General features: G+C 35.8%; 1 protein-coding gene across 1 annotated transcript; it reads left to right on the plus strand.

Annotated features, from left to right (window-relative positions):
- Nucleotides 1-5,358: 5,358 nt before the first annotated feature.
- Nucleotides 5,359-27,567, plus strand: LOC120625913 (proton-coupled folate transporter-like). Its single transcript, XM_039893180.1, has 7 exons — nt 5,359-6,432; nt 18,648-18,801; nt 19,280-19,381; nt 23,437-23,574; nt 24,709-24,792; nt 25,618-25,774; nt 26,780-27,567. The coding sequence occupies exons 1-7, from the start codon at nt 5,623-5,625 to the stop codon at nt 26,928-26,930; spliced, it is 1,596 nt and encodes a 531-aa protein (XP_039749114.1). The 5' UTR covers nt 5,359-5,622; the 3' UTR covers nt 26,931-27,567.
- The last annotated feature ends 299 nt before the right edge of the window (nt 27,568-27,866 follow it).

Here is a 27,866-nt window from a genome sequence, read left to right on the forward strand (position 1 = left end):
GGATAGGGATATGCGTTTTAAGAAATAAAAATATCACTTGCTTCAACTATCTTTTGCTACAACAAAATGCCGCACTAATGCAGGTAAACGCTCTCCAATGATGAATGACATCGATGTACACTTTGGCGACGTTGACATTTATGCAACTAGTGTAAGTAATTTCAAGAAGTTGTTAATAAGCTTATCTGAAATAAAAAAAACTTAAATAATAAGTCGTATTAAATAGTAGTTTGCATTATAAGTGATGAATTATTTAAAATTTTTGTAATAACTTAAATTTCTTTTTCAATTTTTGTGTAGTCCGAATGTTTAATATAAGTTTAGTAATACTTGGACAATGATGTGGGTCTTGCGCTAATGCTATTTTATTTTTAGATGTCTTTTTTGTTATTTTTGTGCATGACTGTCTGTTGTCGCTAAAAATAATTAAAAAAAAAAAAAAAAAATTCAACGGTAAAGGAAAACATCGTGAGGAAATGCATGCCTTAGAGTTCTGCATAATGTCCTCAAGGGCGTGTGCGGTCCACCAATCTGCACTGAGCCAGCGTGGTGGACTACGGTCTTAAACCCTTCCATGTGTGCCATTGTCACCCGTGCTGTTTAGTAGGCCGGTAATAGGTTTATGTGATGATGTACTTTCTCTAGTAGGTAAAAACACTAATAAAAATACTACTTGACTACTACTTGGCCTGACTTTCTCGCTGGTCTAGTGGTTAGCGTGTTTGATTACCGATGACGCGATCTTTGGTTCGGTCCCGGATCGGGCCAATAGTAATTGTCAGGTATTGAGTTTTCTTATCGAGGTATCTAAACCGACCCGGTAACCTAGCCCTGGGGCTCGTACTCTTTAGTCAATTATTCGTACCACTATTGCGGTTATCCATACTTCCAAATTTTGACGGCCAACTGGCGCAGTGGGCTGCGACCCTGCTTTCTGAGTCCAAGGCCGTGGGTTCGATTCCCATAACTGGAGAATGTTTGTGTGATGAGCATGAATGTTTTTCAGTGTCTGGGTGTTTATCTGTATATTATAAATATTTATGTATATTATTAAAAAAAAAATTCATCAGTCATCTTAATACCCATAACACAAGCTACGCTTTCTTTGGGGCTAGATGGCGATTTGTGTACTGTCGTAGTATATTTATTTATTATCATTATCATTTATATTAATATTAAATACGTGACAGTGTCCGTTTGTTTATTATCTATGTTCGGAAAACCACGGCAACGATTTCAATCAAAATTTGGCACATTTATAACTTGCATCTAGGGAATTTACATAGGATAGTTTTATCTCTTCAAAACACCCCAGTTACGTTCCCGTTCCAGGGGGATTTTAAAATATAGTCTAAAATCCAAAAAATAGCCTATGCATGCTATTTTTTGGATTTTAGATTTAACTTTTATCGGCTTCACAGCTTAACCTATCTTATCGAACTTAACCACCCAAAGTCGCGGGCAACACCTTATGTCCTATACTAATATTATAAATGCGAAAGCTTGGATGGAAAAGAATAAAATACATTACACGTTATATTTCTTAATTTCCAGTTACCCATGGAAACTAAATTATGCAAAATAATAATTGAATATTTAACATTAAAATCTTACACTAATATATAGAGCTGAAGAGATTGTTTATTTGTTTACTTGAACGCGATTATCTCAGGAACTACTGGTCCGACTTGAAAATTCCGTGTTTGATAGTTCATTTATCGAGGAAGGTTATAGTCATATAACATCATGCTAAAACCAATAGGAGCTAAGCACCAATGAAGAATTTTTCAAAGTTGGGTTTTTTTCCTTTTGAGGGCTTTTGCTGCGTGCGCTGTGTAAACGGTTAAAGTTTCGATAAAATCATTTATTACAGTTGTTCCCATTTAAAAGTTCTTAAGGTTGACATAAGTCTACCCCAACGGTCCCTCGCGATTCGAAAATCGACGAAATAGCGAGGGACCGCTAGTATTAAAAATTTTGCGAGCTTGGTAAAAAAAAAGAACCTTACATGTACCCTTACACTATCGATACACTATATCCGTCCCAATAAAGCCTAGGCTAGTTTTCAGAAGTTCCACTTCTACACATAAACCCATAAGAAGGGGTAAGGGCGTAGTCCACCACGCTGGCCCAGTGCGGATTTGTGGACTCTACACACCTTTGAGAACATTATGTAGAACTCGTTTTCCTTTCACTAGTTTTCCTTCACCGTTGCAGCAAGTGATATTTTAATTACTTAAAACGCACATAACTATGATAAATTAGGGGTTCGTGCTGGGATTCGAACTCGGTCTTACTCACTTCTACTGTGTGTGATAATTAGTTGCACAGGATTTTTTCTTAGTGCAGTATTCAAAGAATAGCAGGCGAAACCATCAATATTCCCACGCGAACGAAGGTGCGGGCAATATAACTAGTTTAAAATAATACTAATTGTTTTTAGACTTGCGCCGTCGAAACTCATATTAAACTTGTGAATTGCTCTGATTCGCACACAATCAAATGTAACGCCATTATATAATTATAAACAGTGACAATTGCAATTTTCACAACTACTGTCGCTGCAACAAGCGGAGTTTTGCGTTCGCTCTTCCGTGAAATACCTACAATTTATAGCGCATCATTGTTGAATGAATCTAGGAATTTTCCATAAATGTAATATCTTATCTGATTTCTTATACGCAACTATTCGTATCATGATTATCGCAACATTACTGTCCCACTACAGGGCACGGGTATTCTCTCAGCAGGGCTAGCACGAGCGGGAGATAAAAATTATTTCCCCTGATTATAGCCCCTGACAAGGGCTCGTGTCCACCTGCTAAATCACTGGAACATGGAATAGGAGAAGTTTACCCCCGTTTATTAATACACATATATTATTTGGATATTATTTCCACTTGTGCGCCAGTGCTCTGAGAGTTGATAAAGCTGCAGGGCAAGCACGGGCAGGAGACAACAATTATATCACCCGATTATATGCCCTTACATAATTAACTTAGCCACCTGCTAAAGTGGAAATATGGAATAGGAGAAGTTTACCCCCGTTTATTATTAAACATATATTATTTGGATATTATTTCCACTTGTACGCCAGTGCTCTGAGAGTTGATAAGGCTGTGGGAGAAGGTAAATTTGTATCTTTTCCACGGGGAGATAATTATCTTCTACCCATGCTAGCCGTGCTGAAAGAGATGTGTTTAAGCTTTAGTCCATACCACTGGCCAAGTGACTAGAGTAGACTTCACACGCGTTCTGAGGACGGTACGGAGAGACTCTCAGGCATGTATGCAGGCAATTTTTAGTACAAAGGTTGGCACTTACCTTGGTCCAAGAATTAGTTTTGCCATCAAAGGTGGAAGCTGTTAGCATCTTAGGTAGGTACTAGGTATGCCTCGCAGCGGTGGTTTCGGAGACGTTTTAGATTTCATATCGTTTTATTTAAAACCCATACGCAAAAATAAAAATATATAAAAAAGAACCGACTTTGTTATCCAAATAAAATGCAGGAAACAATAAACATATTTCTTGCTTTTTAGTTGTTACATAACAAAGTCTTTTCGAAATATTTTTTTCAAAAATGAGGATGTTCTCCTTTGAAGTCGGTTAAAAATCGAGCATCCCTCAAATTTACGACACTGCTGAGTTTTTTCCACTCACGTATATATTGGAGAAAAATTATAACGGAGAAGCGCGATAAACGGATTTTGAGGAAACTAAGAAACTGTTGCATAAAATGATTTTATGAAACACGATCGTGAGTAAACTATGCAAAACCTCGGTTACGATCTATGTATACGTTTTGTATTTTTATATAACTTATTGTATACGTTTAGATAAAGTAACTGAATTTATCTTAACTCATGTAAACGGGCAGTTAACTACCTATTTTAATTATAAGGTCAAATGTTATAGCCTCAACGAAAATGTCGTCACAAATCAATACGAAAGCCGACCACAAATCACGGACGCAAAAAAACCTCAACTATAAAAAAACATTGTGTGTTTTGTAATGATTTGTATTTGAACAATGTTTTTCTAAGCTTTTTTTTGTTGCGGAAAAAATATTGATTTGTATTCTATAATATTGATTTAGTTGTACACATATAACTCCTGATTAACTAACATCATTACTGTGCCACAGCTCAATACATTCTTCCAATCAATGAGAGACAAAAGTTAGAGCCCACCTTGCTGCTTAAATGCAGGTTGGCGGATTTTTTTAGGATAAGTGATGATAACCAGGCCTGATATTAATAATTTACTGAAAGTAATAGTAATATAGACAGAACCAGTTTCCGGATTGAGATGCAGATTGTTTTCTTAATTTTAGTCGAGATTTACCTACTATAAAAGCGTACTAGTAACGTAGGGCACGTTAGATATAGGGGAAAACAGAACCAAAAAATATCAATAATACCTTACTCTGAAAAGACATAAGCTGACTTTGACGGCCAAGCAATATGTTTTTCGGGGTCGACAAGAGAATTGTTGATCTGGACTTGTATAAACATAAAATAATATTTCAGCTGTAATTCGTAGCCTATGTTTACTTTTTCTTTTTTAATTTCACTACAAGTTAGCCCTTTACTACAATCTCACCTGGTGGTAAGTGATGATGCATTATAATATGGTAGCGGGCTAACCTGTTAAGAAGAATGGCAGTCAGACTCCTAATTGGTTTCTACGCAACTTAGCACCGGAACATTAAATCGCTTAGGGGCATGACTTAGGCGGTGGGGTGGTAACTAGCCATGGTCGAAGTCTCCCACCAGCCCAGAACAGAGAAAAGATATCAGAAATTATATCCCCTTGCCGGGAACTGAACCCGGGACCTCCTAAAAATTTCACCAGTCATCAATTATTAAGGTATCAGTTTAAGTAATAAACCCCCAGTAAGTTTGTGATAGCTTATATCTTAGAAAGCTCACACTTTATACCAGTTTGATTTATAATAATACTTAGTAAGATTGATTTGATGTCAGCTATTGATTAATACAGGTTTAATGCGTGGCCGCTATTAAGGAAATAATAATAATGGTGGAATATGCATAAGCTCCGTACTAAAATATTTAAACAAACAACTTACTTCATATCTCCATCAGTCTATATGCCAGTCAAAAATTACAGTACAGTACAGCTTATAAATTCAAATTCACATTCAATGAAATAGTAAGTTTTCAAAATTTGAGGGGCTTCTTATAAAAGTAAATTTTGTAGGTACGTGTTACAAAATCGATCTGAGCGACCTTTTTGCATAATATTGTTCCATCTACAATTATTGAGTAATGTAAATTAGCTATTAAAATAGAATTCAAACTATGATAACATAACTTTACAATCTTCAGTAATAATAAAACGAGCGTTGATCCATCCAATACAAAACAAAAGCCAATTATCTTTGACTACGTTTTATCATTATCTACGCTTAATTGATATCAAACAAATATATCGGACAAGTAAATAATAAAAGCAATTATAATGTCTACCACATTGGCGTTCATTGTGTTGTGTAAAACATTGCAACACTGAGTGTCGTTCGCGTCTCAATAGTTTTAATATAAAATGAAAACTTTAGTGTATCAATTGAAGATATAAACAACAAGAACTGATTGTGTCATCATGGCAGAAAAACAAGAGCATATAGAAAAAATGGAAGAAAAACCTTTACATTTAGAGAAGGAACGACTAAAATACAAAGACAAAAGTTTCACAGAAAAGCTATGGCATATAAAGGATAACATTACTGTTGAACCCTTACTAGCTGGCATGATTATACCCAGTGTGATATCTCGCTTTGCGATGGCCAATTTTAATTTAGATAAAGCCTGCAGAGTCTACTTTGAATTCGAAGACCACATTTGCAATGCTTTGGTCAAGAAGAATTCTAATAACTACTCAGTCTATGAAAAAGAAGTACAAAAATTAATATCTTCTATAGACATCTGGAAAAGCATTATTCACACAGGGCTACCTTTTATAATGATAATGTTTCTGGGGGCATGGAGTGACAGAACTGGAAAGAGAAAACTCTGCATTTTACTACCAATCTTTGGTGAAGTATTAACGTCGTTAAATAATTTGGTGAATGTTTATTTCTTCTATGAAATCCCCGTTCACATAACAGTGTTTTTGGAGACGTTCTTCACAGCAATAACGGGAGGTTGGGTGACAATGTTTTTAGGTGTGTTCAGTTATATCACAGACGTAACAACAGAGGAATATCGGACCTTCAGAGTGGGTCTCGTGAACATTGGAATGACCGTGGGACTGCCTATTGGAATCGGTATGAGTGGATACCTGTTGAAAGTGGAGTTGGGGTACTACGGCATTTTTTCATTGACAACAGTCCTGTTTATTGCTGTACTTCTTTACGGATGCTATAGTTTGCAAGAACCTGACGAATGGCTTAAAGAACGAGGGATGCCTATTGTAAGTATACATTTTATTTTAATATACGTGTATATAATTATTATTATACTAATAACCAGTATCATGATAGGTAACAAAATTTTTATTATTATGGTTTTAATGCTCAATATATTATCATTGTCTATTCATGTACTTATTATCTCAAATCCTGCTAAACAATGGATCACGTGCTTGTGTAAACACACCATGTCTACTATACTTTAATACACAAATTATAACACGTGTGTTTACACATATATATTTATCACTTATATATTATATCATGCAAAATTACTTTGTACATTAGTTGCAGTTTGTACTAGTTTGTTATAAAACGGTGATAGCCTGGTGGCTAAAGCGTCTGCGTCCATTCCAGGTTTGCGTTCGAACCCCTGCACGCACCTCTAATTTTTCAGTCTTTTGTTTGATTTCAAATTTTAAGCAATCAAACTAATAAATAAGCATTTGCTTCCACGGTGAAGGAAAACATAATGAGGAAACCTGAATTCCTCAGAGCTTAATAGAACGTTTTCAAAGGCTCGTGCCTCTTCAACAATGTCTGTCTAACAATTGGCAGTGGAGCAGAAATGGTAGACTACGGCCTAAACCTTGCTCATTCTGAGAGAAGACTCATACCCTGTAGTGGCCCGGTAATGGGTTGATAATGAGGGTGATTTACTTATAGTACTCGTAATACTAATTATGACTATTTACTTTGACTTCACACTTAATTTATTCCCATTAAATATGTCATTAATTTACTATTTAAATATTTTTACTATTTGTTATCACTATTCGTTATCGTGGTTTGAAATATGTATCAATAATCCTTAGTCGACCTACATTACTACGTTTACCAGGTCAAAAGAGGCAAACATCAAAAATGACAATGCAATCTTAATTCATCCAAAATAACTGCACTTTTTACAATATTTTACAAAGACTGATGATTGAATGAAGGAGGAATGAAAATGAATTTTAAATTTTGATATTTTCATGATTTAGTTTTATTATTTGCTAAGGAATAGAAGGCAGCGACAGTGAACTGGGTCACCACTGTAAGGTAAAAAGAAACACAATATATAATGATTTGTGAAATTAACTGTTTATCCATACGAATATTATACATTTGAAAGTATCTCAGTTTATCCGTTTCGTTTTATCTCTAAACCATATAACGAGGTCGTAAAAAACTCTCTGTCACAATACGTTAGATGAAAGCTAGAAGAAGTAGTTACTTATATAAAAATGTACTTGATGATGATGATGATCATGGTGGTGGTGTTAGTGGTGGTGGAAGCGGTGATGACGATAAGGATGTCATACATAACATGTCCTTCAACTATGACACCAACGCCTGGACTGTGTACGGAAAGGGCTAACCAAATTTTGTTTAAATCGTATATACGACTAGAAGTCTTAATTGTTAAAACTGTACTTCCGCAGGATTTAACTATGGTAATTACGCGGTATGGGACTATAGAAAGCGATATCTTTGTTTGTCTTTTTTGATTGCACCGACCGATACAGTAATTTACAATCACAAATCCTTAGATACACAAATTATTGCTGATAATAAAAATAAAACATGAATATATTTTGTCGGTAGCACACTTGAATTTACTTATACCACGTTATACTATTTTTTTACATTTTGCTACTGTAGATAATTTTTTTCTCGAAACAGTTTCGCCACCATTTTTAAAAACAGTTTGATATAAAATTAAATATTTACAGCGCTCACGAGCGCAATTTTTTGGGTCTAATGGTGTAAAAATTTTGTGGTCTGCATATAACCTAAGTATCTAGTATGTCACATTTATGATTCCAAAATGTATATGCTATACCTTCACAAGACGTTCGAATGTTTGCTTTATAAATCTTTTTAATTATATCCGATATTGGAACAATTGTAGAGCCCACTATTTAGATGTTATGCTCATGATCATCTTCATCATCTTCAGATGTTTTTTGCTGATCCAGATGGAGTCCAAGACATAGCAATAGTCAAATATAACATCCAGTTAACCAATGCAGCACCTTGTTTATTAACTAAAAAACTAAACGATTATTAAGTTTACTTTGTAAGTTATTATTTACTTAACATTATACCAATGATTCACTATATTCAGCCGCGGTACCGTGAATCTTTTCGAATTAAAAATAATCATCAAAAGATTTGACAGAGATACGATTTATTTCGGTTTTAAAAAGAGCACAACGAAAAGACATTTTATTCAGTTGATCGGCTATCTTTTCTTATCACCAAGTATCATTAGGCAGATGTGTGTTGACGAAAGTAATCGAAAAGGCCGGCTTTGTTAGACAGAATAATGTGTCAACATTAGCTTCAATTTTTGTCTCATCGTTCATATGTTTGACTGCGGAGGACAAAGTCCTGGACCGGTCTTCCGTGAGAACTGATTCAGTGACTACCTCATCATATCAACCGATTGACGTCCATTTTTGGACATAGGTCTTTTGTAGGTAGTTCCAAATACTACGCTCTTGTGCCACTTGGGTCCAGTGGCTCCCATGTCATCGGTCCACCAACGCTGCTTTTATGGGTTTAAAGTCGCCACTTTGGGACGCCAACGTTCATCGATTCTCCGAGCTATGTGCCTCACCCTTTGCCTCTTCAGCTTTGCGCCTCGTTGAGCTATGTCCGAAAATCTGGTTCTTCTGGTTCCATGCATTATTATAAACGTTCAATAGTTCAATTGCATTAAAAGGCCCAAGGTCCAGTACCTTTGGTATATTATTAGCAAATATGATGATAATTATTATTATCGTTATTATTATCGTTATCCAATATTTTTTACAGCTCGACAAAAACCATTTGTGAGACTCCATAGCAAATAGAGAATATCTGATTATTGTATCACTTCAAAGAACGTCTTATTAAAATTATCTGATATTACTTCTACTTCGTTAATCTAGTGGTTAACATTTTAGATAACAGACTATGAGGTTCTAAGGTATTTCCTGGTTCACATCTCTTATTGTTAAGAATTCGATTTTTCTCTCAGTTAATTCTTAGTAACAACCTACATCATACCTTCATTAATTGTCAGAAGTCTTGGACAACATATAAGTCATATACGTATGAGAGAGAAAACTTGTGACTGGGATGAAAATACTAACTTAATCATTAACAAATTAAAGCAATGCCATTATTAAATCGAAACCTACATCCTAGATAGATAGATGCGAAGTATTTGCTGATGATTTATTGTTTCAAAATTACTAACTAACTCTTCATTACCGGAATTCAAAATGGTTCTCAATCGATATCCATAGTAATAATAATAAAAATTACCCACGCTAAGGTAAGCCTTGTGGTGATGGCAGATCAGAATACAGTTGTCGCCACCCCTCCTCTATCCGTGGATGTCGTACGAGGCGACTAAGTCCTCCGACACCTTACTACTACTATCATCTACTGCGATCACCAACCCGTCTGCCCAACGCGCTGTCTATGGATATACCGTCCCTTTGGGAGAGGCCTTTAGTCCAGAAATGGTATGTTATAAGCTATTGATGACACTAAGGTAGTCTACCGGAGCTAAGGTGATACGCTCGACCATAGCAATAGGAAGATCTTCCTCCAAGCGGGTGATCGCGCTCGGGGACCGAGGTTCAAACATTCAAATGTGGAAGTATATATGGTCGATTTTTGTGATTACAGCGTTAGCGCGATGCAGGATTTTTGTGGCGCCATCTAGTTTTTGGTAATGTGAGACCGCCACAGTAGCCAAGTGCCGTATTGATTATTTCATTGAAGATTACTTAATGTTATCATCAACAATCATTATAATCACATACCAGATACCAAAAGTATTACCCATTTGTTCGAAAGCGGTAAGTTGCTCTCTCCTATGAGACAGGAGGCTTCTACCGAGGCATTATAATAACATGTGTTTAGTGAAACATGTATAAATTGGACGGGTGTCAAGATGTTAACTTTTTGCGTCGCCCACACCACGCACCGTCCCAAAAAAAAGTGTCCACTCTGAGTGACACGTGACTCTCGAGATAATTAAAAGTCAATGACACTTCTGATAAGTTCAATTTATAGGTCGTCGTTGAAGGGCCTTTTTCCACAGAATAAATATGGATAGTTGTAAGCATTTTACTCTATGCAGATAACAATATCGTTTTATGTAATATGCTAGCAATTACTCGCGACTATGCCTGCCCAGAGTTTCGGTTTTCGCGTTTCCTACCAAATAGATTTCTTAGAAGATGCCTTTCAAGGTTCCTATGTATCATTGAAAATGTAGAAGTTGATTTTGGTTTTTCTCTAGTCTGGCTGGTGGAAGGCTTCGGCCATAGCTAGTTATCATTCCACCGACAAAGACGTGCCGCTAAGTGATTTAGCAGTCCTGTATGTGGTCGCGTAGAAACCGATTAGGGGTATAGGCTACATACGAGTATAACTGCCATAACCCAAACAGGTTAGTCCGTTACCATCTGCCTACTGCATCATCACTTACCGCAAGTCATATTGCAGTATAGGGCTATCGTGTAGTGGAATTAAAAACGAAGGCAAATGAACTCGCGACCGAGCTCAAACCCAATGGACAGATCAACTGAGAGAAACCGTTGCCCGTACTTTTTACAATGCAATGCAAATGTCCAAGGACATACATTCCAAGGACAGGACCTGATGGAGAGACGTAATATACCACCAGATTGCAATAGAAATTTTAACGGCCGATTGGTGCAGTCGGCAGCGACCCAGCTTTCTGAGTTCAAGGCTGTTCGATTCCTACAAGTAGAAAATGTTCGGGTGATAAACATCAATGTTATTCAGTGTGGGTGTGTATCTGTATATTATAAGTATTTATTTATAGTCATCAGTATTAAAAATATTCATCAGTCATCTTATTTGTAGTATATTTATATATTACTAGTTGTTGCCCGCGACTTCGTCTGCGTTTGATTTTGTTTTTGATGTGGCATTCAATTTAGTTGTAGTTCTAAAAAAAATAAAGTATTCAGAATCGCCGCTGAGGAGTTCTGTCCTCTATCTCCAAACACATTCAGATCTAAATAAAGTTTGGGCAAAATTAAACACATATTATAACCTCTATAGTACAAGAATAATTATTTAAATCGGTTATAATTTGTTAGAGTTATGGTGTAAAATCGTCAAACACTTTCATCCCCTCTCCCAAAGGAACCGAGCTTAATGTCGAGATAAAAAGTATCCTATATTACTTCTAACACTTCCAAGAATATGTGTACAAAGTTTCATGAGGTTCGGTTATCTAGTTTTTGCGTGAAAGCGTAACAAACAAACTTACATTGACATTTATAATATTAGTAGGTATAGGGATAGGGATAGGGATTTATGAAGAGAGATACCTAACATTGTATATCTCGCGGTAAAAACATGATTTCCTTTACAAAATGCTCTTGCTATTTTAGATTCGCTTGAACAAGCAGACATACATATGAACAATCAGATACAGACAGACGTCTGTCTGTATCAGTTGTCCTTGTGGTATTATTATTTTAGGTATATCGTACCTACCTGCAAAGGGCGTATTGCGAATCTCCTCCTTTTAGGGTTCCGTACACAAAGGGTAAACGGGACCCTATTAGTAAGACTCCACTGTTTGTCCGTAGGTCTGCCTGTCTGTCCGTCTATCGCCTGTGTCTCTTGAACCGTGATAGTTAGAGAGTTGAAATTTTCACAGATGATGAAGTTCTGTTGCAGCTATAAAAACAAATACAAAACAAAATAAAATAAATATTCAAAGGGGAGCCCCATATAATAATAATAGTAATAATTTATTGGATCATAAAGTTTACAAATAATATCAATAACTACACCAGTTAAAAGAAAAAATAATATGATACAACACAAGAACTTAAACTATTCGACATAAATTGATAAACATATGTTTATGCTGAATGTACATTACTATTTGCCTCTTATTATTGATAACCTGTCGACCCCACACTAGGCAGCCTGTATCGTGGGGCCCAGTTAATAGATTGCCAAAATTGATTGCTGATTGCAGAAAAGAGAAATTGATGAAGGTGATAATTTTAAATAAAGTTATTAAAGAGGTTAAAAACGAATAATTAAAACAAATAAGTACGTATATATATATATATAACAAATATGATTGATTATGATGATAATATTCTTGCCTTTTTATAGATAGTACGGAACCTGTCATGCTCGATTCCGATGCGCACTTGCCCGGTTTAATGAGATGCACGTTCATATGAAATCTTTCTTTTGTCATTATTCCTTAAGTTTTTTGCATCGTTTAGTTTTTTGAAACATCTCATTCAACATGAATTTTTTTTTGATAATTAATACAGAAGTTTTGAGATACCTTGTATACCTTTATAACTTTTAAAATTATGAATAGCACAATTTTGTAGTAGATATTATTATTACCAATTATCTACTCGATTTTATTGGTTACAACATTTGTTACCATAAAAAGCATGTCTTTTAAAAAAGGGTACCTATTGCACATTAAAGACTTAAAAATAGCATGGATTCTGTAATTGACCCTAAAAAACCAGATAGGTGAGGTTATACAAGCCCAAAAGTTTATTAAATACTAAAAAATTTAACATAATATCTGTAGGTTAATATTAAATTTTTACATGTTATTTAGAACATATTATTTTAATATTTTTTAAATTGATACCGTCAGTACTGTCGATGTTATATTTTGAGCTTCATTGCGATATTAAAATACATATTTTATGTGTTTTTTTAAACAATTAAGTTGAAATGTAATGGTTATTATTTAATTATTGGATATTCTAATTAGACGTTCCAAAATTTTGACAATTTAATAATTTTTTTTTTAATGATTTCAAGATTCTAAAAACATGTAAAGCCGCAGTTCTGTTATCGCAATCCTTCTATACATAATCAAAGATGTTAATTTTTAAACCATATATTTATTATTATTTTATGAAGTATATTTTTGACGACCCGGGTTCAATACAAAGCAGGGACAATTTGGGAATTTATTATTTCTGAATTTTCTCTGGTCTGGTCTGGTAGGAGGCTTTGGCCGTGGCTGGTTACCACCTTACAGACAAAGACGTGCCGCTAACTCCGGTGCGATGTCGCGTAGAAACTGGCTAACTTGTGGTGGCATAAGAAAAACATATAATTCACGTACAAATATCTAGACATATTAACTGTATGAAATGTGAACTGATATTATATAATCCGTTAAACTACGTTAATTAATTCATTTCTCTGTATCGAAACTAATATTGCACATTCAGCTGAAAATCGAAATGGGTCAGTAATATATGGCTGTATTAAAAATCAATAATGCAAATTGTACGTCACACGCATTAAGCGAACAATAGTTAGTGGGGAGGCGAATACACGTAACAATAAATATAATAGGCTTACCAAACCTCTGCACCTTGAAGGAATAATCCTAAATCCTACTGTTATAAAATTTAGGATAACCAACTTATTCCATTATAAAAACCAGATGACTGCCTTGTTGGTCTAGTGGTTAGCATGTTCAACTACGGATCACGAGGTTCTTCTTCAAATCCCGGGTCGGGAAAATTATATAAAGTGTTGTGTGTTTAATGGAATAAAGAATTTCGGCACCCCGGTGAGCACGTAAATCCGTCGGCCTTGGTTATTGTTAATTAATTGGGGGAATTGACATTAAAGCTCAACAACCCGCATTTTAGCAGCGTGGTGGGTCTGAGCTCAAAAAACGAAGCCGAGGCCGGTGCCCAGCAGTGGGGCGTTAATAGGCTGCGGATGACTATGATATCTTGTATAGAATCCAGTTTTCAAAAAACAACATTCAATAAAATTATATTTTATTGTTGTTTGCTATTATACATATAAAGCGATATAAAATCCTCATGGTCGCAAGAGTAAAATTCTTAAACCCTGAAAGTCTCTGTATACATAAGTTTCAAGTACCATTGCAACTCCATCGTTCAACTCACAGTAATGTTCATAATATATTAATTTTCAGTAGGTAGTTACTCGTTTTATGGGGAAAATTATTTATTAACATTCGTTCACATAAGTGTTTGTAACATATATCAATACTTATTCAATTCAAATGAGCCTTAAATAATGCTAAACTTCTGGCCAGCTTCTTCTGATTAGAATCAAAGTAACGAACCAGTTGTTCAGATTTATTATCAAGGAGCAGATCTTTTATGATTCAACAGAGCTTGCAAAGGATAATTTTGGAACATAAATTCACTCTGCGATCATCAGAAATGAATGAATGAATGAATTAAATCTTAGTTCTTTTTTTACATTCACGCAAATATGACACTATATAAAATAATAAATAACTATTTATGTTCACAAAGTTAGTATAAAATATTTGTAAGCAAGCAACACAGCTTTTTAGATAAAATAAGTCTATACATAAAAATAATAATTACGTTTGCGTTTTTATTTAAATATAAAATAAAATAAGTCTATACATAAAAATAATAATTACGTTTGCATTTCAAAACGCATTTAAATATAAAATATATAAATATTTAACGACAAACCATACATCGCCATCTAGTCTCAAAGTCAGCGTAGCTTGGGTATATAAGATAACTGATGAATAACATATTTACAATATACACAAATACTTATAATGTACAGATAAAAACTCTAATCACTGAAAAAGATTCATATTCATCTTCTCCTTAGTCGTGCACTCTTAGCAGAGTGGTCGTGGCTGCTGAGATGAATTTCATGGCGCTAGGCATTATTGCATTGCACGGCTTCCCGCGCGAGTCTTCTCCACTTTTAGTGGTTGGTACCGTGTCGAAAACATTCCACCACAGTTGTCTGGGTCAGCGATTTCACCGTATCTGTCCAACGAGTAGGTGATCGCCCTCTTGCCCTTTTTCCTTCAACCTGTCCTTGCACCACCAATCGTTCAATCGTCCCCTCATTCAAAAACTTGAATATTCGGAACTGCACCGTAGACAAAAGTCGTTCCTTGATATTCAGTTCTTTTAAAATGGAATTGTTGGTGCGGAATGCAGTCCAAGGGATCTTTAAAAGGCATCTCCAGCACCACATCTCTAGGGCATCGATTTTTCGGCGGTCTTGTAGTCTAAGTGACAAGACAAGGCATAAGAAAAGACAAGGCACCTCATGAGTCGAATCTTAGTGGTTTTGGTTATTCTCTTATCTTTCCATATCTTATTAAGCTTCTCCACTGCAGACCTGCAGACGTTATCGCACACCGTCTTTGAATTTAGAGGTCACATACCCCAGTATTAGATATAGTTGAACCAAGATAAATGTAGGTTTGCACCACCTCACAGTTAGTTAGGAACTGTTGTCATATTCATACACAATCATATTTCAGGTTTAGGAATTGAACCCACAGCCTTGGACTTGGGAAGCAGGGTCAAAATTAGCAGTCAAATTGTAGCACGTATTGCGGGATCAATATTTGATTATAGTCGGATAAAGTTCGGATTAGAGGCAAATAAAGAACGTGCAGACAATCGTTTGTAAAGTTATTGAGATGAGATATAAATTAAGCACATGTATATATAAAACACAAGCCGTAAACACTACGTTATTAGTAAAGACTACGGAGTACGCATTTAAAGCACAGCGCAGCTCAAGACATTCAAGAATCGGTTCCAAAAATTGGTTCACACGCCTTGGGTCAACCCAAGAGAAGGTGCTTATTAAGACCAACGTCTCTTGCAATTCAAAAAGGCAATTGGTAGGTACTAGCTAATTTGAGGTGCAATCTCTTTGGTGACGGTATAATTTTTTTGATAATATTATTCAATTTATTAGGTTGTTCTTTTGTGTACATATTTTATGTATAAAATGACTGAATTAATAGAGAAATTTATCACTTAAACAATAGAAAGAGCAAAAGCACGTTACCACAACAATTTATCGGAAAGCGTCTATAAAGAAAAATTATATCATAATCACATCATCGTTTGACGATGCTACAAAAAATATTAACATTTTAATATTTTGAGGTAATGTCAATAAAAATGTAGGTAGATGCAAAATCATCAATCTTGTGTATTGTTCATTAGATATAAACTACTTTTAAGCAATTTTATTAAAGCATTGTAGTCTGATCAGCTACCACAGTTGTCCTCCTAAATTGGTATAGTATGGTCAGCCTACATACGGAGCTATTCATCAAATGTAATCTGTGGTCATGTTGGCACTTACGTGGTTATATTTAATAGTATTATGCGCTTTGAAACGTTAAAACCGTTTGTACAACTGTGGAATATTGTTTTTTAGCATTTTGTGCAATAACAGAAGCCTCAACAAATGTACGTGGAGTTTTAAAATAAAAAATATACACGTGACTTCGCCAGATATTCGCGTGTTAGGTACACGTACTGTACCGCCACTTCCCTACTAAAACTGATGTTATAAAAGCGAAAGTTGCGTGAAACAAGGACAAACTAACAAACTCACTTTCTCATTAAAAGTATGTTACAGAATGTGGGGATGAAATTAAATAATACAGTATCTCATCATAATAACTATTAGCCTATTAAAGTAGCACTGCTGAACACTCGCCACTTCTCTCACAGCAGAGAGAGCATAAGCCCACTATACTACACAAATACAGGCGGGCGGACTTAAACCATTACTATCACATATAAATGATAATAAACGGACGTATTCAGGAATAAAAGCTACAGTTATAGCCATAATCCTACCGTAGTTCGGTAAAGAAAAAGTTTAATATCCTTTGTTTATCCATATTTTTTTGTTCTACTACAACTTGGCCCTTGACTGCAATCTCTCCTGGTGGCAATCGATGCTGCAGTCCCAAATGGTAGCAAGATAACCTGTCAGGGAGTATGGTAGTCATACCCCTAATCGATTTCTACGCGACATCGCACCAGAACACTAAATCGCTTAGCGGCACGTTTTTGTCGGTTCGTGGGAAACGAACACGGGACCTCCTACTTAAATACACAGCGCTCACCGTTGCGCCAGGGAGGTCGTCAAATTATAATCCTAGAGAACAAAAATATTAAAAAGAATAGAAGTTTGCATCACGCGGTGAAACTCTTTGAACAATTTAGATAAAATGTTGCGGCCAACAATATCTATAGGTATAGCAATTTGTTAAAAAAATAATATCAACACCGTAAAACTAAATTTCCATATCGTTCATATATCCGTATACAATTTTTTTATCCACTTTAATGTTTTTTTGTAGTAAAAGATACAGCATATTCATATCTTAGAGCGTTTAATCGTAATTAATTTTGTATCTGTAATTACAGCATAACATATTATAAACTAAAATATTAATGTATCTGAACTTAAAGCTAACTTTTAATTACCTTTAGAGAGATGAATCCTACAATGTTCCCTTGACAATTCTATCGGCACCCGTCTGCACCTCTTTTTCATAATTTTTCATGGTCTTCCTTTTTGGTCTGAGTTCCTGCAATTTTGAATTCCTACTCCAATTTATATCGACCACAGATTATGCATAATTTTCACCAGTCTGAACGAAGATTAACCAAACTTTTTTCTTTAACCAAACGCACAATATAATATAGATGGGTTTTGCTAACAGTAGTCTAGACGATAGACTACATAGTGCATAATGAAAAGGATAGAATCTAACATAGTCATCATTATCATCGTCATTATCAACCTATTACCGGGCACAGGTCTTTTTTCAGACTGAGAAGACTTTAGGCCGTAGTCCACCACGCTGGCCAATTGCAGATTGGTAGACTCCACACGCCTTCTTCCTCTTCTTCTTCTTCTTCCTCTGGGCTTGTCTCCGTACTTGGTCGGCCGGAACCTTCCGTTGTACGTAGTGCCACTGGTGCGGCTCCCAGCCGAGCTCACTCCAGAAGCCTAGCAGGCCGCCCAGGTCGCCAAGTGCTTCAGGGAGTGATGCTGGGGAGCCAAGGTATGCTGGCTCCCCAGCATCACTCCACACGCCTATGACAACGTTATGGAGATGTATCAGCTTTGATCATTATATTTTCCTTCACCGGTAACACGAGTGATATTTATCTGCTTAAAATGCTCTTAACTCCGAAAAGATCGCACTTGGTACGCCCAAAGGGAAACCGAAGTCAATAGGCTATCGATGATTTTCTATAGCAGTACAGCAAAAAAAAACTATATTACTACCGTAGTCTATTAATCCAAATAATCATAGACAGCAAAACCCTAAAAAAAAGGTTGGAAGCCAACATCGTAAAATTTACATATTCCGCAGATAGAGCGTGGCAACAGCAAAGGAGTTTCGTTTTTCGATGTCACTCACGTAGTGGATACAATGAGAGTGGCGTTCCGGAAGCGGCCCGCAAATCGACGGGTCAAAGTGATCCTCACCCTGGTCGCCGTGTTCATATTATTCGGGCCATCCATGTGTGAGTATGTTTTTAACTTATAAAAGGGAGGTCCTCAATTCAGTTGTATTTGTACCCCCGACGTAAAAACGAGGGGTGTTATAAGTTTGTTGTATCTGTATGTGGGCTTTCACTATTATAATTTTATATACTTTGTGAGTCCCGATCATAAAATATTTTCTCATTTTTTCAAATGAGAAAATATTTTATGATCGGGATTCATATTTTTTTTTAAATGTAAATAACACAGCTTGGCCCTGGTCTAGTACAAGTTTACCCTTACAACGAAATCTTAGTTCAAGGAGAATCATTAGTTATCGTTTATATTAGTGAGTAACGGTGGATACGCCTATCAAGTCTTACCTGCTAAGTATACTTTTATTTTAGGTAGGCCTATATATAATACCAATTAGAAAACACAATAATAATTCCAAAGTAACATTAATATTTACAAAATATATAAAACTTATACCTGCTAAGTTAACTTATAATTTTACAGCGGAGTTCAATGTGTTCTACCTGTTTGTGAGGAACCAGCTAAACTGGACTCCAGCAAAATACTCCTTCTTCACCAGCTACTCAATAATTCTTCACTCTATCGGTAAATATATTTTTTTTTATATTTTGTTCATAATTATCTGGAGATAATGATCATATAGTCTCTCCCACAGTGAGAATGGCGTAGGTAGTAGCCCAACACGCTGGCACATTTCGGAATGGTGGACTCACTTCTATTATCTCAGTATCTTCTCCTTTTTCACACAATCCATCAATCTCTTCTTAAGTCTTCCTCTATTTTTTTGTCCTTCACAACTATATATTTAACTAACAGTTAAATTCGTATCACCTTTATGTTGCATTCAATATTTAAGTAATGACATAAGTTTTTTTTGATATTGCATACATATCATTATGTAATTTATTCTTATAACATGGTTAAGGTACGAGTTAATGACATTTTAACGATGAATAGGTAGGTACTTTGTTGAAATTTGTCATATATAAATTGCATTGTTTGATAACTAATTATACGGAAATCGTATATTTGCATGTGTATACAATAGTGCCCAAAAATGTAGGTTGATGTATAAAACGTTTTCTTGTTCAACGGAAATGCATGAATATTTCAATTATTTTTTCGAAACATTATATTTTAGACTCACGATAACTCAATCCCAATGTACATCAAAAAATGTGAAAAGAGCCAAGTTCGGTATCCTTTAAAAAGCATCAATAATTTCAGACACCAGAAATTATTACATTTTCAAGTAAAGTACTCGTATATTTTATTTCATATAAAAGTACCTTTAAAAAATATCAACCGTGGTATTACAACTAGCTGTCATATCATCATCATCATCAGATCAACCCATTGCCCACTACTGGGCACGAATCTCCTCCCACTATGAGAAGGGTGTAGGCCATAGTCCACAAAGCTGGCCCAGTGCGGATTGGTGGACTCTACACACCTTTAAGAACATTATGGAGAATTCTCAGCCATGCAGATATTTTCCTAACAATGTTTTCCTTCACCGCTGATACAAGTGATATTATAATTGCGTAATACACACATAATATAGAAAAGTTAGAGGTCCTAACCACTGGGCTATTACCGCTTCTGAATTAAAAACTAACCTATAGTTAGCTATAATAATTTGATATTATGTTTACGCGTGTATGTTAGTAGTTCAGGGGGAGCGATTTGGATCCCTGGCATGCATGTCTAATTTTGTGTGTTTCATTTTATTGAAAGCAATTAAAATATCACTTGCTAGTAGCTCTTAGTGAAGGAAAACATCGTAACTAAACCTGCATGCCCCCAAGTTTACCATAATGTTCTCAAAGGCGTATGATGTACACAAATCCCAGATCGAACTCTGTCTCTCCAAATGGGAGACCGACGCTCTAACCACTAGGCTATCACTCCTCTTAATAAATAATATTAAAAGTGAATTAACTAAATTTATATAAGTATAAAAAAGAAGGTATATTTAACACGTTGTGCAGAATTTTACTTTTGTCTTCATTTCGAACTTAATTCGAAGATTTGTGTACAACAAAATTGGTACCCACTTCATTCTTCTTTGTAACAAAATACAATTTATTTCACCAAACAAGTATTCAAAGGCCTTTTAAACTGAAAAGAAAAACTTGGGTGAAAATATTTGAATATATTATAAGCAAGGGGATTTCTTGGAATAACTTTTTGTGTCGGGAAGAAAGATTTTCGTTTTTCACTAAGCGCAAAGTTTATGTGGGAAACTTCAAGCTAGGCAGGTTTATTTACATTATCTTTTTATGCATGTTTTCAACGTTTCTGAGTTTCAATGTTATTGACGTTTCTTTAGGACAAATCGCACACCCTTACTTCATGGAAGTAGGAAGTTTTGTTATGCCTATTAATAAATCCTAGCTAAGCTAAAATAATAGTAGTAAAATGTACGGAACGAAATAATTTATTTTTAATACAGATTCGTTATACCTAATGGAGTATGCAGTGATATATGATATGAATAGCTATCGAAATTCGTATGGAAGTTTTAAGTGGCGATAGTGCGAATCAGAGCAATTCACAAGTTCTAGTTTTTTCGTTCTAGAGTTCTAGTTCTAGAGTTTCGACGGCGCAAGTCTAAAAACAATTAGTATTATTTTAAACTAGTTATATTCCCCGCGACTTCGTTCGTGTGGGAATATTGATGTTTTCGCCTGCTATTCTTATAATACTGCACTATGCAAAAATCCTGTGCAACTAATTATCACACACAGTAGAAGTGAGTGGGGCCGAGTTCGAATCCCAGTACACATCCCTAACTTTTCTAAGTTATGTGCGTTTTAAGTAATTCAAATATCACTTGCTTCAACGGTGAAGGAAAACATCGTGAGAAAACCTGCATGCCATAGAGTTCGACATAATGTTCTTAAAGGTGTGTAGAGCCCACCAATCTTCACTGGACCAGCGTGGTGGACTACGGCCTTAACCCCTTTTCATTGTGGGAGGAGACCCGTGCTCTGTAGGGAACCGGTAACGGGTTGATGTGATGATGATGATCGAAGTTTTAGTTGTATAAAACCTTACCATGCCTTATGTACTTTTTTAGCATATTGATGTAGAACATGACATGTTCAACATCAATATGCTAAAAAACATGTAGGAGAATTTTAGCCGTTACATTCCATTTTCCTGCAGTATGCATACCCTGGTAAGGAACCCAATGCACGCTACTGTAAGTGTATAGCTCCTCGGTAGTTCCAATTAGAGAATTTCTGAATTAACTATGTCTGTTGAGTGGTTTAGGCCGCGACTAGTTACCACCCTACCAACAAAGCCGTGTCGCCAAATGATTTAGCGTTCCGGTACGATTCCGCGTAAAAATCTGAGTTACTCCCCAGTCGCGCTTAAAGAAGTTTTACTTCTAAAATAAAAGAATCCTAGGTGGAATAAAAAAAATATCACATATTCGATGCTAAAAAGAGGTTGCGAAAATATATAACGTTCAGAAATACACAAAATGGGGGGAAAAAAAATTACACAAAACGTAGATAAATAACGGCCCTCCAATCCAATACTTTGCACAGTAAAACAAGCGATTATCCGCGTCGCCTCACATGAACAATGTTACGCGAAGTTGAATGCGACGCTCACGAAGCTTCTTACACACTCATTCTTTATATTTTCCCTATTTACATAAAATATCGCGTATACTTTTAATATAAAAATACAGTGAATATTATACATCTATAATAATATTGTACAGGCGAAAGATTTGTTTATTTCTTTCAAACCAACTTACACATTTCATATATATATAATATTATTTGATTCCACTACAAGTTAACCCATTTTTACTTACACCATTATTATCACAAGTAAATGATAATATACGGACAGCTTACGTACTGGCCACGGGCGCGTTTATATTCAGGAATAAAAGCTACAGTTATATAGTAATATCCATAATTCTACCGTAGTCCAAGAAGAGTGTAGGTTAAGAAAAGGTTTCATATCCTTTATTTATCCTTATTATTTTTATGTTCCACTACAAGTGAGCCCTTGACTGCAATCTCACCTAAAGTAATTGATGATGCAGTCTAAGATGGCAGCGGGCTAACCTATTAGGGAGTATGGTAATCATACCCCTAATCGGTTTGCGACATTGCACCGGAACACTTAATCGCGGCACGTCTTTGTCTGTAAGGTGGTAACTAGCCACGGCCAAAGCCTCCCACCAGACCAGACCACAGAAAATTTCGAAATTATAAATTCTCAAATTGCCCCTGCCTGAAATCGAAATCGGGACCTCCTGCTTAAATTTACAGCGCTCACCGTTGCGCCAGGGAGATCGTCAAAATAAGCCGTATAATATTAAGGAGGTATTCCTTCTCTCGCGAGGACTAAGTTTGATCGCCTGCACACACGTTTAAGTAAGACATGTGTGTTGAAAGCAATTAAATATCACTTGCTTCAACGGTGAAGGAAAACCAGCTTGCCTGAGAGTATGAAGTCTACCACTCCGCACTGGGCCAGCGTGGTGGGCTTAACCCCTTTCTATTGTGGGAGAACACCCATGCCCAGTATTGGGCCTGGTAATGGGTTGATATGGTACATTGTAAGATCGGGGTTAGTTTCCAAACATCTGAAATGTTACTTTGTTTCAGGTACCATGTTCTCAATAACTGTACTGAGCAGAAAAATGCAGATTGACGACTCCCTGCTCTGCCTCTTTTCTGTATCCAGCAAACTGTTAGGCTCCATCTGGACAGCATTTGTTAAAAGTGACCTGGAAATGTACCTAAGTAGGTATTTCTCCGCATGCAATGAATATTTTTTCTTAGCTTCTAGTTCATTGTGAAATCAACATCTCCTGAGGATGTTCAGGAGATGTTGACGGTGTCGTAGCAAAACGTGCGTAGAGGGTACATTGCAGTGAAGTTCTGTTTGCCGTGGAATATTAAAAATTGAAGAAATTATAAACTAAACCGCAGAGGAGAACAGGGATGAAAATAACAATTTTCTATGTTCTCGAAATATCTCAAAAAGTTTTTTGAATATCATCATTCTTATCACTACATATGTTAGACTAGTCTTTCTGCTATATTTTAACATACGCATAACTAAGTGGCGGTACCACAGAAGCCGAAAAGCCGGGCTTGCGTAACAATAAATATCTGTTTTAAATTTTGCTTGAATATTTCGAATTGCATTTCACAAAATAATTAATATTTGATAGCAATGTGGAAGTAAACACTAATGACTGCTGCTCAAGAACGTCTACGTTACTGCAAGCACTACGTTACTCTGGTAGGTAGGCTCTGTGGTAGCAACCAGCCGAACGCGATAGAATGAAATCGCCGAAATATCACGACGTGTACGAAGACACGATCGGAGGTCTCCCTTTGTTTCGTTCACACTCATTGGCTTTCACTCATAGGAATTTTAATGTATTTAGCAGAGACAATCTACATTATTTAATAATTTAGTATGGAGATCAAATGGCAGATTATGAGTTAAAATTGGTGAAGATGACCAGCGAGCGAATTTAAACCACTTCACTCATATTATGATTTACTCTAGCATAAGTGCATAAGATCTAGTTTACACAGTTTTTAAAACAAGTTATTCGATATTGTAAACGACATAAGGCTTACTTTTCTGTGCCCTAATTTGAATTGAGTTTAGTTCTATTTATCTTCTAGTCGACATAGTACGGACCTGGACCATGAACCTTACTTGCGGTTTCTTTCGATTTTTAATAATTTGTATCCTTCATCAAATTAAATGTTTGGAAAACCACGCACAATATCCGCACCGTATGTTAGGAAAGAGTTAGAGATAGGTATACGAAAGAGATAGCACGATATCGGCCATCTGTTATTTTAAAATCTATTATTTAATGGCGCGGGCTATAATTATATTATATATCATTTCAGTACCAGTTGTAGAGCTGCTAACGGGTACCATATTTACTTCATTACGATCAATTATCTCAAAATTAGTTGACAAACAAGAAACCGGTAAGTTAAGTAAAATTTCAATATCCATTCTAATTTTATAAGTGTCTGTATGTGTATTTGTTTGTATGTAACCTATCTCCAGATGAACCAGTGCACCAATCTTTATGAAATTTTACAAATTCATAGCTTGCATCCTAGAGATGGGCATAAGATAACTTTTGTATCGAAAAGCATGATAACGTTCCTGCAATATTAAACCTACTAAAACTTTTTCCGAAATAAACCTACCGATGAAAGGAGTATCCTCCAGTTACTCCATAAAATGTAGCAGATAGATTAAATAAATAAATAAATATAAATAAATATACTACGACAATACACACATCGCCACCTAGCCCCAGTAGTAAGTAAGCGTAGCTTGTGTTATCGGTACTAAGATGACTGATGAATATTTTTATGAATTATATATACATAAATACTTAGAAAATACATATAAACACCCAGACACTGAAAAACACTTAATGCTCATCACACAAACATTTTCCAGTTGTGGGAATCGAACCCACGGCCTTGGACTCAGAAAGCAGGGTCGCTGCCCACTGCGCCAGTCGGCCGTCAAAATTAATAAAAATTAATAAAGATTATAGTTAAACCCTCTAGAGTACCTCTTAATGGAATTCAAATTTTTAAGATCAAATAATAAAATTAGTCTAGCCATCCTTATCGACAGAGAAACGTAGGAAAAGGATAAAGCACTACTAAATTCTACTTAGCGATATGGCCGCCTTTTGTATCCAGCTACATACTTGAAGTGTTTGTTTCCTTTTTTGAAGTTGATGTGTTGTATAAATACAGAGTGTAGTTTAATTTTGATGTAAATTTCAGCAAAAGTAAATTCCCTTTTCTCTCTGACGGAGACACTGGCGTCGCTGATATTCCACCCCATTTACTCCTGGCTGTACATGAACACTCTGCAAGTTATGCCTGGAGCCGTGTTCCTCACTAGTGCCTTCCTCATTTTGCCTGCTTCCGCCATACTTATGTAAGTAAATAGCTCCTAGATATATCTGAGTAAGCAAACCAATAATAGAGCTTAAAGTTAGGTCCCCAAATCTGTACCAAAAATAAAGCTGAAACCTTTGTTTGGACACTATAGTATCCAACTAGTATTGAAACACTAGTTGGATACAAGACTGATTTGGAATATTTATTTTGCATAATATGATACTCCAATATTTGAGGAAGGTTATAAGTTATACAATTTTTTTGAAAGTCTACCCTAGAGGGAGTTAAACAGGGGATAAAATATTGTACACTTTTAAAATAGTAAAGTAGATATTTTTATTACAAAAAATAACTAACTCCAAAGGGTTTTTCGTTAGAGTAGTTTTTGCCTGATTTTAAGGAGGGCTATAGGCAATTTATCACCCTTCGACCCATAAGAGCTCGGCAACGGGTGGGCAATGCAAAGCAATGGGTCAAAGAATAAAAGTTTTTATGGGACAAATATACTTGTCAGATAGTATGCAAACAAAGTCGCGGGAGACCGCTTTTGCATATATACACCTTTTAAAGTGAATTCAAACAAATTCGATTGTGTGAATGGAATATTTTTAAAATAAAGCACGCTCAGAACATACTGAGTGAATCCGTAACTAAAAAGTGAAACAAAAGCACGAGTCGTAATTCCATTTCATTGACTGAAACAGTCATTAACTAAATACCTTTATTTTTGAAAGCCTACCGCTTCGAGATGGTCTTAAAAAACTACGATTAACGATCGATCAATTGGGAGTTTTCTTTAAAAATATCGTATAACCAATTAATATAGAATTCATACCCAAACTTTTTTATAATAAATTTAATCCTTAATATTGCATTGTGATTTTTCTCAAAAACTTTAGGACCTACGACATATAAAACCGCTTATTGCTTCAACATAAACTCTGCGCGAATTCAAACAGGGTACAGTTACGGTTTTTTTTTTTTGATATTTATTAAAGTGTTATGATTATGTCATTTATTAATTATATTTATTAACTTACAGATACTTTTTTACACAACATCGAGTAAACTTGAAGAATGCAAGAAAGAAAGCTTTAGAAGCGGAGGGCAAGAAAGAAAATGAAGTCACAAAAGCGCCTGAGAAGTCACCACTACCAGAAATTGAACCTCCTTTCGATTCAACGCGGTTATAAACGGATTAATATCGAAAGATTGAAATGCTAAGGCTGGTTTGCCACTACACCGTGCCGTGCTGTTTAGATGCTCTGAAAAAACTACGAGTATGATGCTAAATGTGTGAATATAATAATTGAGAGAACGTCTCAGATGTTCACAGTGTCTCGGATCAAACTTTTTATTGTTTTAAGTCGCAGCACTTATAAACAGCTAATATTCCACCTGTGTGCAATATCATATGCTTAGTATAAAACGTAGCAAGTAAGTAATATTTAAAAAATATTGTACGTTAAAATAGTGCTAATAACATGAAATCTGTAATTAATGTGGCATTGTTGTCGTGGTAATGGGTACTCAGTAAGCAACATGATGTGTCTGGTTGAAGGCTTCGGCCTTGGCTAGGTACCACTTTACCGACAAAGGCGTGCGGCTAAGCGATTTGTTGTCCGGTACGATGTCGCGTGGAAACCGACAAGGGTTAGGGTTTAATATAACAGTCCTTTTTTTATTTACCTACTTCGTGGGGGAGAAAGTAGGTTACGATGCAGTTTTAACCCTAAAACCCTCTAGTTGGCCGCCATCAGCTCATGGTGGAAGATTCCAGGATCTCTTACGAAAACACCTTGCACAACGCCTTTTGGGCACGTCCCAGGAAAACGCAGTGGGCTGCCTACCCTAACATTTTCATATAACTAGCAACGGAGGAAGATTTTGCCATTTTATGTCATTTTAGTTCTTAATGCTTACGTTCAAATAACTGTGCACTCCACTGGAGGCACGGTTGCCAGTGGCACATGGGATTTAGAAAAGTGAACGTTCAAACTAAGTTAGCCGGCTACAATATTAAACTGCATCACCACTTGCAAACAGATGAGATTGCCATAACTTATTAGCTTATAGTAAGTATTAAAAAATTGTTAAATTCTAAAGCATGAGTAAAATTTTGTAAACTT

Source organism: Pararge aegeria, chromosome 8 (assembly GCF_905163445.1).
Source record: "Pararge aegeria chromosome 8, ilParAegt1.1, whole genome shotgun sequence".
In the NCBI taxonomy this organism is placed as follows: domain Eukaryota; kingdom Metazoa; phylum Arthropoda; class Insecta; order Lepidoptera; family Nymphalidae; genus Pararge; species Pararge aegeria.